This window comes from Podarcis melisellensis (genome assembly GCF_964234715.1).
Source record: "Podarcis melisellensis genome assembly, chromosome: 9".
Classification (NCBI taxonomy): Eukaryota; Metazoa; Chordata; class Lepidosauria; order Squamata; family Lacertidae; genus Podarcis; species Podarcis melisellensis.
In genome coordinates this window covers 72,838,237-72,857,610 of record NC_138541.1, presented here as the reverse complement: position 1 = coordinate 72,857,610, position 19,374 = coordinate 72,838,237, and the positions used below count along the sequence as shown (strand labels likewise).

General features: G+C 47.2%; 1 protein-coding gene across 3 annotated transcripts; it reads left to right on the top strand.

Annotated features, from left to right (window-relative positions):
- The first annotated feature begins 157 nt into the window (after positions 1-157).
- LOC309377916 (protein PML-like) lies at positions 158-19,374 on the top strand. 3 transcript variants are annotated; one of them, XM_081925592.1, is made up of 9 exons: positions 158-434; positions 2,538-3,010; positions 4,300-4,874; positions 5,709-5,743; positions 7,300-7,413; positions 9,173-9,440; positions 10,784-10,839; positions 12,951-13,068; positions 18,260-19,374. In XM_081925592.1, exons 1-9 carry the CDS (start codon positions 396-398, stop codon positions 19,078-19,080), a joined length of 2,499 nt encoding a protein of 832 aa, XP_081781718.1. In that variant the 5' UTR covers positions 158-395; the 3' UTR covers positions 19,081-19,374. The 3 variants fall into 3 exon arrangements, with proteins under 3 accessions (XP_081781718.1, XP_081781719.1, XP_081781717.1); XM_081925591.1 differs by having other exon boundaries at positions 159-434; positions 5,706-5,743; XM_081925593.1 differs by lacking the exon at positions 7,300-7,413 and having other exon boundaries at positions 5,706-5,743.

The window sequence follows — 19,374 nt, the reverse complement described above, 5'->3', positions numbered from 1 at the left end:
ACCCCCAGATGTTGCGCCCAGTGCGGCCGGGCCCCCCCCTGCACCCCCCACGCCACGCCACTGGACCAGTCGTGTTGCAGATAGTTCCGTTCTGGTCCCCCCACCAATAAATCTTCGCCCCCCCCCCTAACACATAGCTGCCAACCTTCCCTTTATTGCAGGAAATTCATTGCTGATCCCTTATTTTCGAGGCTGCTGATCCCTTATTTTCAAATTTGAAAGCTGACAGTTATGCCCCAACATAAATCCTGGCTACGCCCAGGGGCGCACACAACAATCAGGAAGACTTTCCGTTTCTGTGAAAACGAAACCTAAAAAGCAGACGTTTCTGGGCAGCCTCCCTTCTCGGTTAAGAGCTCCTCTGGAAGAGGGAAGAGCTTCGTGGGAAGACAAGCATGGCTCAGGGGACCTCAGCGTCCCTCTCCGAGAGCCAGGTAAGACCCTGGACTTGTCCTGGGAGGACTCGGCTGAGTTTCAGGGAACCAGGAAACTCTCGGGGGCATTTACAGCCAAGGCATCCTTCGGAAGCTCTTTCCAGATTTGCCCCACTTCCGTGCCGTGACAAGCGATCAGTTTTTAGGGGGTCCAGCTTTTAGGGGGTCCTCAGTGCACCCTCTCCTCCTTTTCAAGCTACTGCAGCCCAGAGGGAGCTGTTCCTCCCTCTCCATTCCCTTGCCTTCTTTTGCATGGTGGGAAAAGGGAGCGGGGGGGGGGAGAGAGAAGGGGGGAAACTGCAGGACCAGGAAGACGCTCAAGGATTTTAGTGCGCACAGGCAAGGGGGTGGGCAGCAGGAGACCCCGATGCACCCCCCCCCCCGGCCCTGGCGCTGGTCCTGCAAGTGATAAGCTCTAACATAGGAACTTGGGTGGGTGTTAAAAGTAGAGGAGGGGGGGTGAAAGCGAAGGAGGGGGGGAGATATAGAGAATTAAGGACAGGCAGGGGGGAGAAACTCGGTTCAGTAAGGAAACCCAGCCAGATGGACGGGATATAAATAATAAGTTGTTGTTGTTGTTTACAGCTAAATCTACCAAGTTAATGTTTTCTGGACAATATTCAAACCAAAACAAAGCTATCCTCTAAAATTTTCAGTTGTCCAAATTTTGCAATGTTTACAGAAATTTATATTTTAGCAGTGAAAATGAAATGCAAGCATGCATTATGCTGGGAGGAATTGCTTGCAAAAATGTGTGCATTAGTCAAGACTGCATCTACAGATGTGTTTATTCTGAGAAAACTGCACTAAAGTGCTGGTGAATTTTCATGACAATTTTTTTAAAAAAAAAACTACCCACAAATTCCTGCAAAATGTGGAGAACTGGATTTAAGATTGGGGGGGTGAGAAACTGAGGGAAATGAAATTGGCTTCCATCTGTTATACAGGGCTTGGTGGAAGTGAAGAGGGGTCAGAGTCCCTAAGAGGCTCTGAACAGAATCAGTGGCGTAGCGTGGGTTGTCAGCACCCGGGGCAAGGCAAGTAATTTGCGCCCCCTAACCCGTGGATTTGCGCCCCCTAACCCTAACCCCCAGATGTTGCACCCGGTGCAGCTGGCCCCCCCCTGCACCCCCCACGCTACGCCACTGAACAGAATCGATATCACAGTCACCAGCAAATACTCTGTCTTACCCAGGACCAATCTAAAAGTGTTTTGGGAAAAGGCATTTTCATGTCCGCTGTTAGAGGCAGTAAGACTTTGCATACCAGTCACAGGGGGCTGGGAGTTATGCTCATGTCCTACTTGTGGCTTTCACAAAGGCATCTGGTCTTCCACCCTGAGAAGAGGATGCTGAGCTAGATCCACATTCTTACATTCTTGTGTGTCCTTGCAAGAATACCTTCATCTAGGTTTGGTCCTTTTCTTAACTCAGCAGGAAGCTGAAAGTTATCAGGAAATGAGTAATTATTAACTCATTCTGCCTTCTTGCAGTTGTGTTAGGCAATGCTAAGTACATAGTTTCCATTATAAATAATAATTCATGCCCTGCCTCAATGCGAAACTGTAAAAAGGAGAGCTCAGGGGGCATATAAGGTGTTGGGACAGCATCTTATCTTATGCCCAGCCATGTGCCTTAGTGCTCTGATACAACTGCTGGATTGTGTACCTTGTAGCCTGATCTGTGCTTGAGCCAGTTGTGCATTTGGCAACCATGGCAGCTGAGAGGCCAAGTGCCAGAAGAGGCTCCCCTTCTCCAAAGTAGTAGGTAGCCATGTCCTCTGGCTAGAGGATGAGCTCCAAGAGCTGGTACCAGATCAGCAGCCCCCTAAACCCCTGGGCTACTTCAACAAAAGCCGGTTCTGGGCCAGGAGATTCAGCTGCAAAGTGGGGCTTGTGGGATCTCTGATAGACAATGTAGATTCACCTTTGCTTTCCAAAATGTGCAGTTACAGAAAAAATGTCATACAGAAATGTGTAAGCTGGGAGGAATTTGCAACAAAATGCTGATGATTCCCCCACCCCACCCCATTTTCCTATCCCTACTTGAAGCTTAATGGACATCATCCAAACTATTGCCCCTTATCCTTGTTTTTCCACAACAGGAGATGGGTGAATTACAGTTCCTCTTGTGTGAGAGTTGCCATGGGGAAGTTCAGAGCCCCAAACTCCTGCCATGCCTTCACAACCTGTGCGCCCAATGCCTCGAAGAAAACCAGCCCAGTGGTCACTGTGCCATATGCAGATCCCCATACTCTCCCCCTGAACTGAAGCGCAACATGCTCTTTGCAAACCTTCAGTCCCAGCTGAGCATCTTCCAGAAGATCAGCCAAGGCCAAGATTTGGCCTGCAGCTGTAGCTCTGAGAGAGAGGCGGTGTTCTGGTGTTCCGAATGTGACTGGCACTTTTGCGATGGCGTGTGTTTCACAAACCACGAGAGAGTCAAGAAGAACAGCCTCCATGAAGTCAAAACACTGAAGAATCTCCAGGGCATGTCGAGCGCAAAGTTCCTTGCAGAGACCAGAAAGCAAAGTGTCATGAACTGTCCCAAAAAAACCCACAATAACGATGCTGCAAGGTAGGTGGTCCGTTAGCGCTTCATTCTCAGTCTGAGATCCAGGGCCGTCTTAAGCATATCCTGCGCTATGGTGCCAAGATCCCTTCGCCCTCCCCCCCATTTCCAGGGATGTTGACCTTTTCCCAAGCCTCTGCAGGGATCAATCTCCTCCCTCGAAGACTTGGGAAGGAAGCTGCACGCCCCCCAGCCATATGGTTGACGGGGCACAGCTGGCAGGCGTGCAGGGAAAGGGGAGGCCACCGGCAAAGCCGCGCAGGTCCCCCACTCGCTGGGGCGCCCCTGAAAGGCCGGCACCCTGGCACAATGCACCACTAAGCCCAATAGGAAAGACGGCTCTGCTGAGATCTTATTTTGAGTGCCAGGGTTGAGCCCACTGTCCCATCCTCTGCCTGAATGCTTGGGGGTTTCCTACCATGGGTGTCTGGTTGGCCACTGTGAGAATAGGTTGCTGGACTAGATGGGCCATTGGCCTGATCCAGCGGACTGCCTCCAACGGAATCCAACTTCCTGGATTCAGATGGGATGAGGTTTCCTTTTTGACTGTCTGGTCTAATTTTATTTTATATACAAATACAGCAGCATAGAAGCATCAGGTTACATGTATTTATTTAGAGCATTCGTGCCCTGTGGTTGAGCCAGAAATACTCCCAGAACAGATTACATACAATCAAAATGAGCCAGTACCGCAGGTCTATGTGAGTGTCCAGGTTCAGTAAACATTCTTTCCCTCTCCACATGTTTTATGATCAACTCAGTGCCATCAGTATTGGCAATTGTGACAACTTATCTTTTTAAAAAGGACACAGGTGGCACTATGGGTTAAACTACAGAGCCTAGAACTTGCCAATCAGAAGGTGGGCGGTTCAAATCCCTGCGAAGGGGTGAGCTCCTGTTGTTTGGTCCCAGCTCCTGCCAACCTAGCAGTTCGAAATCACGTCAAAGTGCAAGTAGATAAATAGGTGCCACTCCGGCGGGAAGGTAAACGGCATTTCCGTGCGCTGCTCTGGTTCGCCAGAAGCGGCTTAGTCATGCTGGCCACATGACCCGGAAGCTGTACGCCGGCTCCCTCAGCCAATAAAGCGAGATGAGCACCGCAACCCCAGAGTCAGTCACGACTGGACCTATTGGTCAGGGGTCCCTTTACCTTTAGCTTTATCTTTTTAAAAAGAACTAATTTTCGGTGTTACTAGAATTTAAAATAATCATAATGAAAAAACTATTAATAATAATAATAATAATAACTATGAGCCGCGGTCCCAATAACAAAGCCAATGGCGTTTGATTTACAGAGTCTATTGCAATGAGTGTAAGCGGCCCATGTGCGTGGTTTGCGTTACGCTGGACAGCAAACACCAGAGCCAGCACTGCGAAATACAGGACGAAATCAAGCGCATGCAAAACGAGCTGCAGAGCATGCAAAGAGAGCTCAAGAAAAGCAACCACAGTGAAACCTACCGCAGCCTCCAGGAGCTGGTGGCAAGCATGGAGAAGACGAGGAACGAGACGAGGGAGCTGATCCAGCAACAGATTGCCAAGATGGTGAAGGTGCTGCAAGAAAAGGAGGCCAAGTTCCTTGCAGAAGTGGAGGACCAGCACCAGCAACAAGTCAAGGATGTAGAGAGGATGCTCAAGGACGTGGAAGGCCTGGTCAAGAGGATGGCGTCCAGCGAGCAGCTGGTGGAGAAGATGCAGCTCTACGCCTCTGACCAGGTGGTCTTGGAGATGCAACCCTACATCAAAAGTTCATTGGAGAAGCTCAGAGATAACCAGCCACCAGTTGTCAATTTCCAGATCCAAGCGAGGGACTTTGCAGAGGTCAAGTCCCAGCTCCAGGCTCTGTATGAAAGAGTGACAAAGGCCAGAGGTGAGAGTCTTGAAGAGCAATGACTGGCTGGTGTGACTGGGTAGGAGAGGAAGTGAGCCCAGTGGCAGACCAGTGGCCTAGGCCCAGTGGTGGCACCAGGGCAGGACTTCTAAACTGGTTCTTTGCCAGACCAAAGAAATAATCAGAGCCACCTTGTTGGTGTTTCCTCTTACACACCCGCCAGTCAGAAGCTCTCAACATACTGACTGTCGTAGCTCATGTGCAGAGAGATTTCAGCTTTCATAGTATCTAGTTTGAATACTTTCTGCAGCTCATCTCCAGATAGGCAGAACAAAAAGATCTGTGCAGCTGCTGCCCACTTTTTGTGTGACAGATTTGCACAGATTGTAAGAGGTCATACTTTTTGTATGTGGCCATCACTGTGACAAACTTTTGAGTAAAGGAGAGTTGTTTAGCTGGTAGGCTTCAGGGTGGAAGTCTAGAGACCCCATCAACAGAATGAGCAGGAGGGGCTCCCAGAACCACAGGTGAAGGAATGCTCATGACCCATCTCAAAAAGTGCCGCTCATAAGACCATTAAGTCCAGTGTCCGTAGGATTTATGATTATATAGAACAATAAGGATGATTGACAGGCAAAAGTTAAGAAGGTCTTTTCATTAACGCTTTCTGGTGCAAGGATGGTCAGTTTTATAGAATAGTAAAGTTTCAAAGTGAAACACATTCCTTAACGTTTTGTGTAGGAAGATGGAAAACTAACAGAGATATGCCAGTAATGGCTGCAGGATTGAAATACTTGGTGATTCTGTCTCTGAATAGGAACAGACCAGTTTGCTCCATTTTCTAATTCATAATGCCTCACTCTTTTTTAGAAGCTGTCCCAGGTGGACCGGAAACTGCACCCAACCAGGTGAGAGATGCTTTCGCATACATTGGGACTGGCGAACAAGTGAGCCTCCAGACGCTACTGGACTCCAGTTCCCATCAGTCCCAGGCGGCATGGCTCATGGCTAAGGATGATGGGAGTTGTGGCCCTACAAATTCTGGAGGACTGAAGGTTCCTCCGTCTCTGATATTCATCTTGAACTGTCGTCTCCATATTGACAAACTCCAGCTGCACATATGAGGGATATTTTCAGAAAAGCCACGCAGGAGAGAAAAGAGAGAGTTCAAGGGAGAAGCTGACAGTTCAACCATTGGATAGCGAATGGGGTTAGATAGGCAGGGCAACTTGCTTTCGAATCTTTGAGCGGAAGTGAAATCCTAGCAGGGGCTGAATGGCTTGGAAAATATGGTCATAGAATTAGAATTCTAGAGTTGGAAGAGCCCCTGAGGGTCATTGTCATGACTGAGTTGAATAGGATCCAAAATGCAGCAGTCTGATTGGTCCTAGAACAATAGGATTCAGAATGCAGCAGTCTGATTGGTCCTAGAACAATAGGATTCAGATTGCAGCAGTCTGATTGGTCCTAGAACAATAGGATCCAAAATGCAGCAGTCTGATTGGTCCTAGAATAATAGGATCCAAAATGCAGCAGTCTGATTGGTCCTAGAATAATAGGATCCAAAATGCAGCAGTCTGATTGGTCCTAGAATAATAGGATCCAAAATGCAGCAGTCTGATTGGTCCTAGAACAATAGGATCCAAAATGCAGCAGTCTGATTGGTCCTAGAACAATAGGATTCAGAATGCAGCAGTCCTAGAACAATAGGATACAGAATGCAGCAGTCTGATTGGTCCACAGGAGCCACCCAATCCAGCTCTAGTGGAAGTGAATCCGCAACCTGATTGGCCTACAGGTGAATCCCGGAATTAGCCAATCACGTGGGGCCCATTGTGTAAATAATGTGTATAAAGCAGATATTGTGGGGGAACTTCCATTCCTCCTCACCACTGAATAAAGAGCATGAATAAAGAGCTGAAATCTACTATGAAGAAAGAGCATGAAATCCACTCTCGACTCCGAGTATTTTCAGTCATCTAGTCAAAGGCAGCTCACAGATAAAACAGAAACAGCTAAAAACTGGGGAGGGGAACATCCTTAAAAACAGTGTGCGCTTGTGTGTCTATTAAGATATACAGATCTTTGCAATAAAAACACCCCAACACCAGTCCTTTCCTTAAAAACAGGCAGTTTCCAAAAGCCTGTTGGAACAAGAGAGTCTTCGTCTGCCATCAAATTGGGCTGCTTAAAATCCTCTGTAAACAGTGTGTGTCGTGAACTAAGATTTTGTGCCTCACTGTGGAAACCTTCACAGAGTGTTCAGAACACAATTAGATACACACATTGGAAGTGACTCCTCACATTTTGGACCTCTGGGGTGGGAGGGAGTGGAGCCTTCACCTTGCTACTGTTTTATTATAAACACTACCACAAATAGTTAACTTCAGAGTATTCATGTGATAATAGAGGGAGTTTTCTCTATTAAAACACTCATAAAACTGTTTGCATTACCCATCCGCAGAGAGGGTGTGAAAAACAGCCTCCCCGCCATCGCCTTAATGTGGTGGCCAGAAAGACAGATGCCAGCGACCCAGATAGCCCCAGTAGCAGCAGCAGCGCAAGCACCAGTAATCTGGTAAGTCAGAAAGCACAATTCCCCTCCCTCTGTTCCTCCTCCGCTGTCCTGCATTCTCTGGTTGTGACGAATGTGGGAAGGGGGCTTCCTTCTAGGTGTGTGTGTGTGTGTGTGTGTGTGTGTGAGAGAGAGAGAGAGAGAGAGAGAGAGATTGGAACAGTAAAAATGTGGGGTAATGCATACGTCTGGAATTTCCTGGTAAAGGTAAAGGTACCCCTGACCGTTAGGTCCAGTCGCAGATGGTTCTGGGGTTGTGCGCTCATCTTGCGCTATAGGCTGAGGGAGCCGGCGTTTGTCTGCAGACAGCTTCCAGATGATGTGGCCAGCATGACTAAGCCGCTTCTGGCGAACCAGAGCAGCGCACGGAAACGCCGTTTACCTTCCCGCTGCAGCGGTACCTATTTATCTACTTGCACTTGACGTGCTTTCGAACTGTTAAGTGGGCCAGGAGCTGGGACTGAACAATGGGAGCTCACAGGGATTCGAACCGCCGACCTTCTGATCAGCAAGCCCTAGGCTCTGTGGTTTAGACCACAGCGCCACCCACGTCCCTGGACATACGCATAATACTGCAGTTGGAAGCAGTTTCCGGGTGGAAATTGCAAAAATGCCAGTCGGATGGCAACCCTTGTCGGCAGTGTCGGTTTGGGCAACTTTCTTTAAATTAGCTTTAAAGCTCAACAGCTTCAGGCCAACCCCCCCACCCCCCCCAAAGCTCAATAACGTTTGCGTCTGGATTTTATGGCAACACTGTATGATGTGGAAGAATCAGAGGGCTCATCTATACTTCCAATACTTCTCAACCATATTCTGTACTGATTTATTATCCTGTGTCCAATACCTGATTTTGTTAAAATCAGTTAAGATTTTTATTAAAGTTTTGTTGTGATACAGTAAGGTATAGAAAACGAATGTAAATAAAAAACAGAAACAGCTACCAAAAGTAAAAATAGAATACGGAGCCCTCTCTTAAAAGTAGTTCTCTCATCTCTCACCCTGGGAAACCGGCACTTCCCAGTTTCTCATCCAGCGTCCTCCATCAACTATTTTCCATGGCATGCAGTCCCTGGACACTAATAAAGATCCCAGACATAGGACTTGAAAGATATAAGAACAGAAAATGAAGAAGAGAAGGGGGAAGGGATAAAAAGAAAGAAGCAGGAAGAAGAAAGGAAGGGGGGGGGAGAAAAGAAAAAGAAACAAATAAAAATAAAACAGACTTCCGATTTTCCATCTTCCAGTTACATCAATAAGTTATTTAAGATATGCACTCCATGATAGCATCCATCTTCTCCACTTTCTGTTAAACAATATTTCTTTTAAATTCAAATGTCTCAGAATCACTCATTTCTTTTCCCTACAAAAATGCAAAGAGCCCAAAGTAGTAGTATTAATAATATAGTAGTAAATGCAACTGTGTTCAAAGATTAAAACCTCTCAGCTGTAAGATCAAGGGGGAATTTGGTTCATTTTTTATTAGGGGACAGGTCGCCTTAACATTTCTGAAGAAGATGGCCTGCATTGTCTTTAGAGTGGCATTTTCAATGAGAAATATTTGTGGGCCTAAGTTGAATTCTTCAGAAGAGCAAATTTTTATTAGATGGAATGTCTAACTTTAACGATTATTTTAACTGCGTAATATTTTTGTATGTGTGGTTTTGGGGGTTTTTTTGTATCTCACTTTGTAGTGGCTTTCGCTGCACAAAGGAATTAATTAATTAATGGCCATATCATCCTATTCCGTGCTCTTGTCTCCCAGGGCCACCTCCCGAAGTCGCCAGCAAAGAGGAACTATGCCTACCTGGAAAGGGCTGTCCAGACCCCTACAAAAGTGGTGAAAATGGAACATGATGATGATGGTGGTGCCAGATCCAGGCAGCTGCCTAGCAACAGGAGGCTGGAACAAACTTGGACCAGTTCTCAATCTCCAGGATGCTCCCCTTCCACAGGGAGCAGGGACAAGGGAGGAGAAGGCATGGACAGCTCAAAGTGCCCCCCCATGTCTGACCCAGAGCTGTCTGAGCCAGGTACAGACAGAAGCTGCTGTTTTACTCAGGGATTCTTAAGACCCAGTCACACATTTTTGATATCTTTTTTGAGAGGGGCAGGATACTAATGGCTTCTCATCGTGAGAAGTGAGCTTCTCATTGTGAAATCGACAGCCTAAAGAAGGCTGAATTGTTTAATCCATGTATTTTTATTTTTCTGTGGCATTCATATCCCACCTTTTTCGCCAAGGAGCTCCCCACCTCCCCATTCTTAGGCTGAAGGGCAGGGACTGGCCTCAGGTTACCCAGTGAGCTTCATGGCTGAGTAGGGACTTGAACCCTGGTCTCTCCCCGGTCATCGTCTGACCAACTACTACACCATGCTAGCTCTCAAATAGTAACATTGGTATGTCGCCAGCAGGATTTGAACCCGTGGGGCAAGATCCCAGTGGATTTCTAATCCATCGCCTGAACCACTTGGCCACCAAGTGTGAGGAACCTGGTGCCCTGCAAATGTCGTTGAACTACAACTCCCACCCACATCCCTGACCATTAAAATCTAACAGCCTCTGGAGGGATGCGGTCTCCCTACCCCTCGTTTAATCAGTCAGGTCATGTAGTGGATTGAAACCTTCTCTATTGATTAAAAAGCACCAACAATCAAACAGGTTTTCAAAAATACAGTGGTACCTCAGGTTACATACGCTTCAGGTTACAGACTCCGCTAACCCAGAAATAGTACCTCGGGTTAAGAACTTTGCTTCAGCATAAGAACAGAAATTGTGCGGCGGCAGCGGGAGGCCCCATTAGCTAAAGTGGTGCTTCAGGTTAAGGACAGTTTCAGGTTAAGAACGGACCTCTGGAACGAATTAAGTTCTTAACCCGAGATACCACTGTATATATTTTTAATACAGGTACATACACAAATCTCGGAAGAAGCATTACCTGAAAGAAAGGCAGGAATGCCTCTTTTAAACTGGAGCCAGCTGTGAGAGAAGTGTGCCTCGTCCAAAAATAAAAATGTGTTTGTTTGTGTGTACAGTGGTACCTTAGGTTAAGAACTTAATTCATTCCGGAGGTCCGTTCTTAACCTGAAACTGTTCTTAACTTGAGGTACCACTTTAGCTAATGGGGCCTCCTGCTGTTGCCTCGCAATTTCTGTTCTCATCCTGAAGCAAAGTTCTTAACCTGAGGTACTATTTCTGGGTTAGTGGAGTCTGTAACCTGGATCGTCTGTAACCTGAAGCGTCTGTACCCGAGGTACCATTGTATATTGAAACTTAACATTAGAAAGTGCTTTTTGATACTAGGAGCAACTTGGCATTGGGAAAGGGCAGCGCAGAAGGCTAGCCTTCATTGGATGTCCGGCTTTTCTCTTGCAGGTGATGCTCCTGTGAGCATTTCCTCGGGAGACGAAATCACCGACGACGAATCTGTGGTGAGTGCAGAGACCCAGGTGCTGCCACGCTGTCGCATGGTGCCCTCCTCACTGCCTTCTGGACAACGGAGTCCCTTGTGAAGGCCGTGGTCTCACAGCACGTTGGTGGCCCTTTTCACCTATACAGAATAATAAAAGAGCAATCCTTTTCTTGCACCTGATTGTGACATAGGCGCAGCGAAGCAAACCTTCGATGTTCGTAGAATTGCAGAGTTGGAAGGGACCCCACGGGTCATCTAGTCCAACCCCCTGCAATGTAGGAATCTCAGCTAAAGTATCCAAGACAGATGGCCAGCCAACCTCTGCTTAAAAACCTCCAAGGAAGGAGAGTCCACCACCTCCTGAGGGAAATTGTTACACTGTCAAACAGCTCTCACTGTCAGAAAGTTCCTCCTGATGTTTAACCAGAATATCCCTTCTTGTAACTTGAAGCCATGGGTTTGAGTCAGTGACGGATTTACGTATAAGCTAAACAAGCTATAGCTTAGGGCCCCACTCTCTTGCCCCCTCAAAAATAAACTTCTTCTTAATTGTATTTCACTATTAATATACTTCTACTTAATTGTATTTCAGTTCAACAATTACTTGGATAAAATACATATTTTGATATGTGCAAATGGCTTTAGTTACCTATTAGGTCCATAAATTACCAAAGAGCATATGTTCAACACAGGAAAAACCAGCAACAATTTGTTGTTGACAAAGGACAGCTGGACATATAAAGGGCCCCATTATCTTCAGTAGCTTAGGGCCTCATCAAACCTAAATCCGGCCCTGGTTTGAGTCCTACCCTCCAGAGCAGGAGAAAACAAGCTTGTTCTATCCTCCATGTGACAAGCCTTGAAATATTTGAAGATGCCTATCATATTTCCTTTCAGTCTCCTCTTTTCCAGGCTAAATATACCCCGCTCCTTCAACCACTCCTCATAAGGCTCAATTTCCAGACCCTTGATCATCTTGGCTGCCCTCCTCTGCACATGTTCCAGCTTGTCAACATCCTTCTTAAATTGTGGTGCCCAGAATTGGACACAGTATTCCAGGTGTGGACTAGAGTGGAACTGTTCCTTGCCTTGATCTGGGCACTAGCCTACAATAGAATTCCCCATTTTTGCTGCTGCATCACACTGTTCATTCATGCAAAGCTTGTGGTCTCCCAAGACCCCTGGATCCTTTTCACATGTACTGCTAGTAAGCCAGGTGTCCCTCCATCATATATTTGTGCATCTGGTTCCTCCTGCCTAAGTGCAGAACATTTGTACCCATTGAAATTCATTTTGCAAGTTTAAGTCCAGGTCTCCAATCTATGAATCCAGAGTCTGTCTTCTGCGGCATTGACTACCCTTCCCAGGTTGCTGTCACCTGCAAGTTTGATGAGCACCCCCTCAATTCCTTCATCCAAGTCATTTATAAAGATGTTTAACAACAACGGGCCCAGGACAGAACCCTGCGGCACCATTTGTCACTTTTCCCCAGAATGAGGAGGAATCACCTTAATGGTCCACTTTGTAAATCAGCCGAAAGGTGATGTTTGAATACAAAAATCTTACTCGTGACATTTTTCCTGCAATTCCTAGGGGTTTGGACCAGATGACCTTTGGGGGCAGGGCCAGATTTATGTATAAGCTAAACAAGCTATAGCTTAGGGCCCCACTCTCTTGGGGCCCTCCCAAAATGTACTTCTTAATTGTATTTCACTGTTAACATACTTCCTAATTGTATTTCAGTTCAACAATTGCTTTGATAAAATACATATTTTGTTATGTGCAAATGGCTTTAGATACCTATTAGGTCCATAAATTACCATATAGAATATATCCAACACAAAAAACAGCAGCAATTTGTTGTTGACAAAGGACAGCTGGACATATAAAGGACCCCATTACCTTCAGTAGCCTAGGGCCTCATCAAACCTAAATCTGGCCTTGCTTGGGCGTATCTTCCTTCTCGACAGTTCTGTGATTCTGCAAATAAAATCTTGTTAGTCTTTTAAGTTGTCACAGTGCTCTTTTTTCTGGGTCGGGGTTGCAGTGGTTGTGGCTGGGGGAGGGAGGTGAGTCAGTGGCCCATAATCTCTGAAGTGTCCCCCCCCCACTTGTCTGTCTTCTCGCCAGGAATCTAGCTTGCTACGGGACATCAGGAACAGATCACAGAATAGCCAGGAAGAATGCCTGAGGCAGGAATTTCAGTTGGGGCAAGGGACCATGGTGTTCTTCGACCTGAAGCTTCTACGTAAGGGGCTGAGAGCCACTTTTGAAATCAGATACTGCAAAATTATCGCTTGGGAAGAAGGGGTGGGGGAGAAATTCAGTTCGGTTTGCATTTGAAGGCAAATCTACTTGGTTTGCAATTTCCAAAACAATGCATAAAACGAAACCCAGCCATCCTGCAAAGTCTGCGCTTCTGCACAGTCTGAATTTCGCAGTGCAGTTATCCAGCCAAGTCACGTGCACAAAATTGCATATCCCAGGGTAAAGTGTGCATAAAAACACACATACATTGCTAAAAAGGATATATAATAATAATAATTTATTATTTGCACCCCACCCATCTGGCTGGGTCTCCCCAGCCACTCTGGGTGGCTTCCAACAAAGATTAAAAATACATTAAAATGTCACACATTAAAAACTTCCCTAAACAGAGCTGCCTTCAGATGTCTTCTAAATGTCAGGTAGTTGTTTATCTCTTTTACATCTGATGGGAGGGCATTCCACAGGGCGGGCACCACCACCGAGAAGGCTCTCTGCCTGGTTCCCTGGAACCTCACTTCTCACAGCAAGGGAACTGCCAGAAGGTCCTTGGCACTGGTCCTCAGTGTCCGGGCTGGACGATGGGGGTGGAGACACTTCTTCAGGTATACAGGACCGGGGCCGTTTAGGGCTTTAAAGGTCAGCACCAACACTTTGAATTGTGCTCGGAAACGTACTGGGAGCCAATGTAGGTCTTTCAGGACCGGTGTTATGTGGTCTCGGCAAGCACTCCCAGTCACCAGTCTAGCTGCTGCATTCTGGATTAGTTGTAGTTTCCGGGTCACCTTCAAAGGTAGCCCCACGTAGAGTGCATTGCAGTAGACCAAGCAGGAGATAACTAAACCATGCACTACTCTGGCAAGACAGTCTGCGGGCAGGTTGGGTCTCAGCCTGCGTACCAGATGGAGCTGCTAGACAGCTGCCCTGGACACAGAATTGACCTGTGCTTCCATGGACAGCTGTGAGTCCAAAATTACTCCCAGGCTACGCACCTGGTCCTTCAGGGGCACAGTTACCCCATTCAGGACCAGGGAGTCCTCCACACCAGCCCGCCCCTGTCCCCCAAGAACAGTACTTCTGTCTTATCAGGATTCAACCTCAATCCATTATCTGCCATACATCCTCCAACCGCCTCCAGACACTCACACAGGACCTTCACTGCCTTCACTGGTTCCGATTTAAAAGAAAGGTAGAGCTGGGTATCATCTGCATATTGATGGACACCCAGCCCAAACCCCCTGATGATCTCTCCAAGTGGTTTCATGTAGATATTAAAAAGCATGGGGGAGAGGACAGAACCCTGAGGCACCCCACAAGTGAGGGCCCAGGGGTCTGAACACTCATCCCCCACCACCACTTTTTGGACACGGCCTAGGAGGAAGGAGTAGAACCACTGTATAGCAGTGCCCCCAGCTCCTCTAGATGGTCCCGAAGGATATTATGATCAACTGTATCAATAGCCGCTACAAGAAAGTCTTATATTAGGGAAAACTGGTTTGCAGAAATGTGCAGATTGGACAAAACTCTGCACACAAATGTGTAGATGAGGAGAGATTTGAACTAAAATGTTGGTGGCTTTTCATGAGGAGTTTGTCTTTTTAAAAAAACTACAAACTGATGTGGAATTGTGGAGAACCAAACCTAAGACTGGAAAAAGAGAAACCGAGAGAAACCAAAATTGGCATATGTTCCTATCCCTACCTGGGAGTGAAGGGAGAGGCTGGCGTATTAGAGGGGCATCGGGAAAGGGGCTGCTCACCTGCTGCCCTCCTTCCAGCAGGGAAGATGCTACCAACGTTTTCTTCTTCCAACATACATTCCAATGAGAGCACAAGCTGCTATCAGATCAGATCAGCCTTCTGTTTTCCAGTGGTGCCTAGCCAGGTGTCACAGGGGAAATCCACAAGTACCTGATGATGCCACAAACCCACCTTGACTTGGAGGCTCAGTCAGGGCAAGTAGAATCCTGACAAGACTCAGGTCCTGTGGCAGGTGGCCTGTTCCGGCAGGTGGGTGTGTTTGTCATGCACATACCCTTGAAAGTCTGGGGTGCTCCGACATTGGGAGCCCCTTTCCCCAACTTTGTGGAAAGGGATAGCCTGGCCACCTTATGGTTAGATTACTGTGATGTTCTTTACGTGGGACTGCCCTTGAAGATACTTTGGGGACTGCAGCTAGCGCTAAAGTATTTTCGTAAGGCCCTTTGAGGTTTCCTCCAATCAAGCAGTGTGTAAATTTTACGAAATAGTTAAATAATAATATAATAATAATTTATTATTTATACCCTGCCCATCTGGCTGGGTTTCCCCAGCCACTCTGGGCGGCTTCCAATTGAATGTTAAAAACAATACAGCATCAGACATAAAAAAAACTTCCCTAAACAGGGAATCCTGTTGTCTTCAGTTATCTTTCAAAGGTAAAATAGTTGTTTATTGCCTTGACATCTGCTGGGAGGGCGTTCCACAGGGCAGGCGCCACTACCGAGAAGGCCCTCTGCCTGGTTCCCTGTAACCTCACTTCTTGCAGCGAGGGAACCACCGGAAGGCCCTCAGCGCTTGACCTCAGTGTCCGGCCTGGACGATGGGGGTGGAGACGCTCCTTCAGGTATACAGGGCTGAGGCCGTTTAGGGCTTGAAAGGTCAGCACCAACACTTTGAATTGTGCTCGGAAACGTACTGGGAGCCAATGAAGATCTTTCAGGACCGGTGTTATATGGTCTCAGCGGCTGCTCCCAGTCACCAGTTTAGCTACCGCATTCTGGATTAGTTGTAGTTTCCGGGTCACCTTCAAAGGTAGCCCCACGTAGAGCGCATTGCAGTCTCAGTCACCAATCTACTGTAGCTGCCACATTCTGGATTAATAAAGAGGTATAAGGGCGCTTTAAATGCATGGTGGTGATCTGAGCTTACCTATGGTCTTTCTAGCTACAAGGTATGCTGATGGTCACTAACTCAGGTGGTTTCTAAGGGGGGAGGAGCAAGGGTATTGCAAGGCACTTAAAAGATGCAGGAGCACAGATTCATGACACCCGCTGATTGGCCTCTGAGCAAACCAGATAACCACAGTGAATATGTTTGTAGGGAAGCGGAAGGAGATCAGATGCTCTCACACACACACCCTGGCGTTGCCTTCTAAAAATACCCTTAAAGCTCGGGAGGAATAGGTCAGTCTATCAATGGCATATGGCTACCTAGAACGTAAGAGCCTGCTGCGTCAAGCCAGTGTCCCATCCAGTCCAGCATTCTGTTCTCACAGTGGCCAACTAGATGCCTGTGGGAAACCTGCAAGCAGAATTTGAGCCCAAGAGCAACTCTCCCCTCCTGCTCTTTCCAGCAGCTGGGATTCAGAAACATCACTGCTTCCAACACTAGAGATAGAGCAGAGGCATCCTAAAGGTAAAGGGACCCCTGACCATTAGATCCAGTCATGGCCGACTTTGGGGTTGCGGCGCTCATCTCTCTTTACTGGCTGAGGGAGCCAGCGTACAGCTTCCGGGTCATGTGGCCAACATGACTAAGCCGCTTCTGGCAAACCAGAGCAACGCATGGAAACGCCGTTTACCTTCCCACTGGAGCAGTACCTATTTATCTACTTGCACTTTGACGTGCTTTCGAACTGCTAGGTTGGCAGGAGCAGGGACCGAGCAACGGGAGCTCACCCCATCACGGGGATTTGAACCGCTGACCTTCTGATCGGCAAGTCCTAGGCTCTGTGGTTTAACCCACAGCGCCAGAGGCATCCTGGCTAGTAGCCATTGGCAGCCCCCTCCCCCTCCGTGCATTTGTCCAGTTCTCTTTAAAAGGCACTGAAATGGGTGACCATCCCTGCCTCCTGAGGATGCAAGTGCCACAATCTGAATCTGTGCCGTACGAAGGAGGACTTCGTTTCTCTGTCCTGAATCTTTCAGCATTCCACTTCAAAGAGAAAAACAACTACCAGACTTTTAGAAGACATCTGAAGGCAGCCCTGTTTAGGGAAGCTTTTAATGTTTAATAGGTTATTGTATTTTAGTGTTCTGTTGGAAGCCGCCCAGAGTGGCTGGGGAAACTCAGCCAGATGGGCGGGGTATAAATAATAAATTATTATTATTATCATCATCATCATCCATTAATTCATGTTTTGAGAGAGGGGGAAAGACTTTTCTCTATTGACTTTCCTTATGCCATAGTTGGAGGCGGTTTGCCACTGAACCCCAACTCAGCCATGAAGCTTTCTGGATGACTTTGGGTTAGTCCCTGCCTCTCAGCCCAACCTACCTCATAGGGTTGTTGTGTGGGATTAAATGAGACGGGGGGAGAACCATGAAGAAAAGAAGGTGGGGTATAAATGCAGTAAATAAATGATAATAAATAAATCAGTAACCCATTTGGCCTGGCTTCTTGCCTGAAATAACCTGATGGCCCTTGAGTAATATTTATTTACAGTGGTATCTCGGGTTAAAGATGCTTACAGACTCTGCTAACCCAGAAATAGTACCTTGTGTTAAGAACTTTGCTTCCAGGATGAGAACAGAAATTGCATGGAGGCAGCGGGAGGCCCCATTAGCCAAAGTGGTACCTCAGGTTAAGAACAGTTTCAGGTTAAGAACGGACCTCCGGAATGAATTAAGTTCTTAACCCGAGGTAATAATAATAATAATAATAATAATAATAATAATAATAATAATAATAATAATTTTATTTATATCCTGCCCTCCCCAGCCGAAGCCGGGCTCAGAGCGGCTAGCATCAAATGTATAATACATTAACATAAAATCAGACAATTAAAATACATCCTCAAATCAGATCAGGATCAGAATAAAATCCAATCAGATGGCAACCCACAGATTAGGGTTGGGGACCTTAAATGCTCACCAGGCCCAACTGTTTGTGCTGAAATTATATGGGCCTGTGAGAAAAATTGGGAGGCCACTTTCATGCAAGTTCTTATGAAAGGGGAGAGGGAGTCAGACTGAACCCTGACCAAAGGTCTGGCAGAACAGCTCCGTCTTGCAGGCCCTGCGGAAAGATGTCATGTCCTGCAGGGCCCTGGTTTCTTGTGACAGAGCGTTCCACCAGATTGGAGCCACAGCCGAAAAAGCCCTGACTCTAGTTGTGGCCAACCTAACCACTGTATTTGTGATGTGCATGCCTCTGTGCTCAATCTGGACTAACCTCCTCTCACTGCTCTTTCAGCGGGTGACATCCTGCACCTGGTTGCCCTAGCAGAAGAAGAATACTGCTGCTCTGTCATGATCCGGCCGCTGTTGCCTTCCTCTGGCGGAGACGCAAGAAGCAAATTCTCTGAGACTGGGCTGGAGGGGTTCTTTGACTACGTCTGCTCCCTCTCCCTGCCCATTTTGGTGGGGTACGACATCTGGTCTGTGGACCATCTCCCAGCCCTGGTTGGCGCCCTGCAAGCTATCAACAAGGAGGAAAGATTTGAAGCCTCCATCTTTGGTTTCATCGATGCCTTGCCCCTCATTAAGGAGAAGGTCCCAGAGTTGCCCAGCTACACGCTGAAAAGCCTGGACGACACATATCGCTGGGGCGACCTGAACGACACTCGGGCCGACGACTGCGCCAAGGCCCTGAAGGATTTGTGTACTGTCTTGGAGGTTAACCCTGTGATGGAGAGAAGGACAGTCATTGCCTACTCCAACATACGGTCCTACGCCTCCCTGCAACCCCTCCTGTCGCAGAAGCTCCTCTCTGAGCCCTCTGCAAAAACCTTGGCGCTGCACAATGTCTGCCTTTCCATGCTCCAGCACATCTACCAAGAAGACCCAGAAAGGGGGCTGAGCAAGTTGTGCAGGTTCCTGAATCGCCACCGAAAGGACACGGAGGAGAAAATCCAAAAGCTGAGCAAGATTCGCTTCTACTTCCAACAACTGCAATTCGGCTTCTTGGCATCGGCTGCCGGCAGCAACCTCCTAGAATCTCAGAACTGGAAGGGACCCACGAGTCATCTGGTCCAACCCTCTGCAATGCAAGAACCGCATCTGAAGAATCCCTGACCATCCAACCTCTGCTTAAAAACCTCCAAGGAAAGAGCGTCCATCGCCTCTCATGGGAGTCTGTTCCACTGCTGAACAGCTCTTGCCATTTTTGCGGATGTTTAGTCGGAATCTCCTTTCTTGTGACTTGAAGCCATTGCCTCATGTCCGACCCTCCAGAACAGCAAATTCTACAATTCTATGCTTTTACCATGTTAATGAAATAAGTACTAATGCTTTTTTTTTACTAAAGCACATCTTTATTTTGCAATTAAGCAATTAAGATCCACAAGTAAACTATGTTTTTTCCTTCAA

Bases quoted from the DNA above. Each gene is read 5' to 3' on its own strand.
- LOC309377916 (XM_081925591.1), top strand. From the start codon at position 396: ATGGCTCAGGGGACCTCAGCGTCCCTCTCCGAGAGCCAG. The intron at 3,011-4,299 runs GTAGGTGGTCCG...TTTGATTTACAG, and splicing joins CACAATAACGATGCTGCAAG to AGTCTATTGCAATGAGTGTA. The intron at 7,414-9,172 runs GTAAGTCAGAAA...CTTGTCTCCCAG, and splicing joins GCGCAAGCACCAGTAATCTG to GGCCACCTCCCGAAGTCGCC.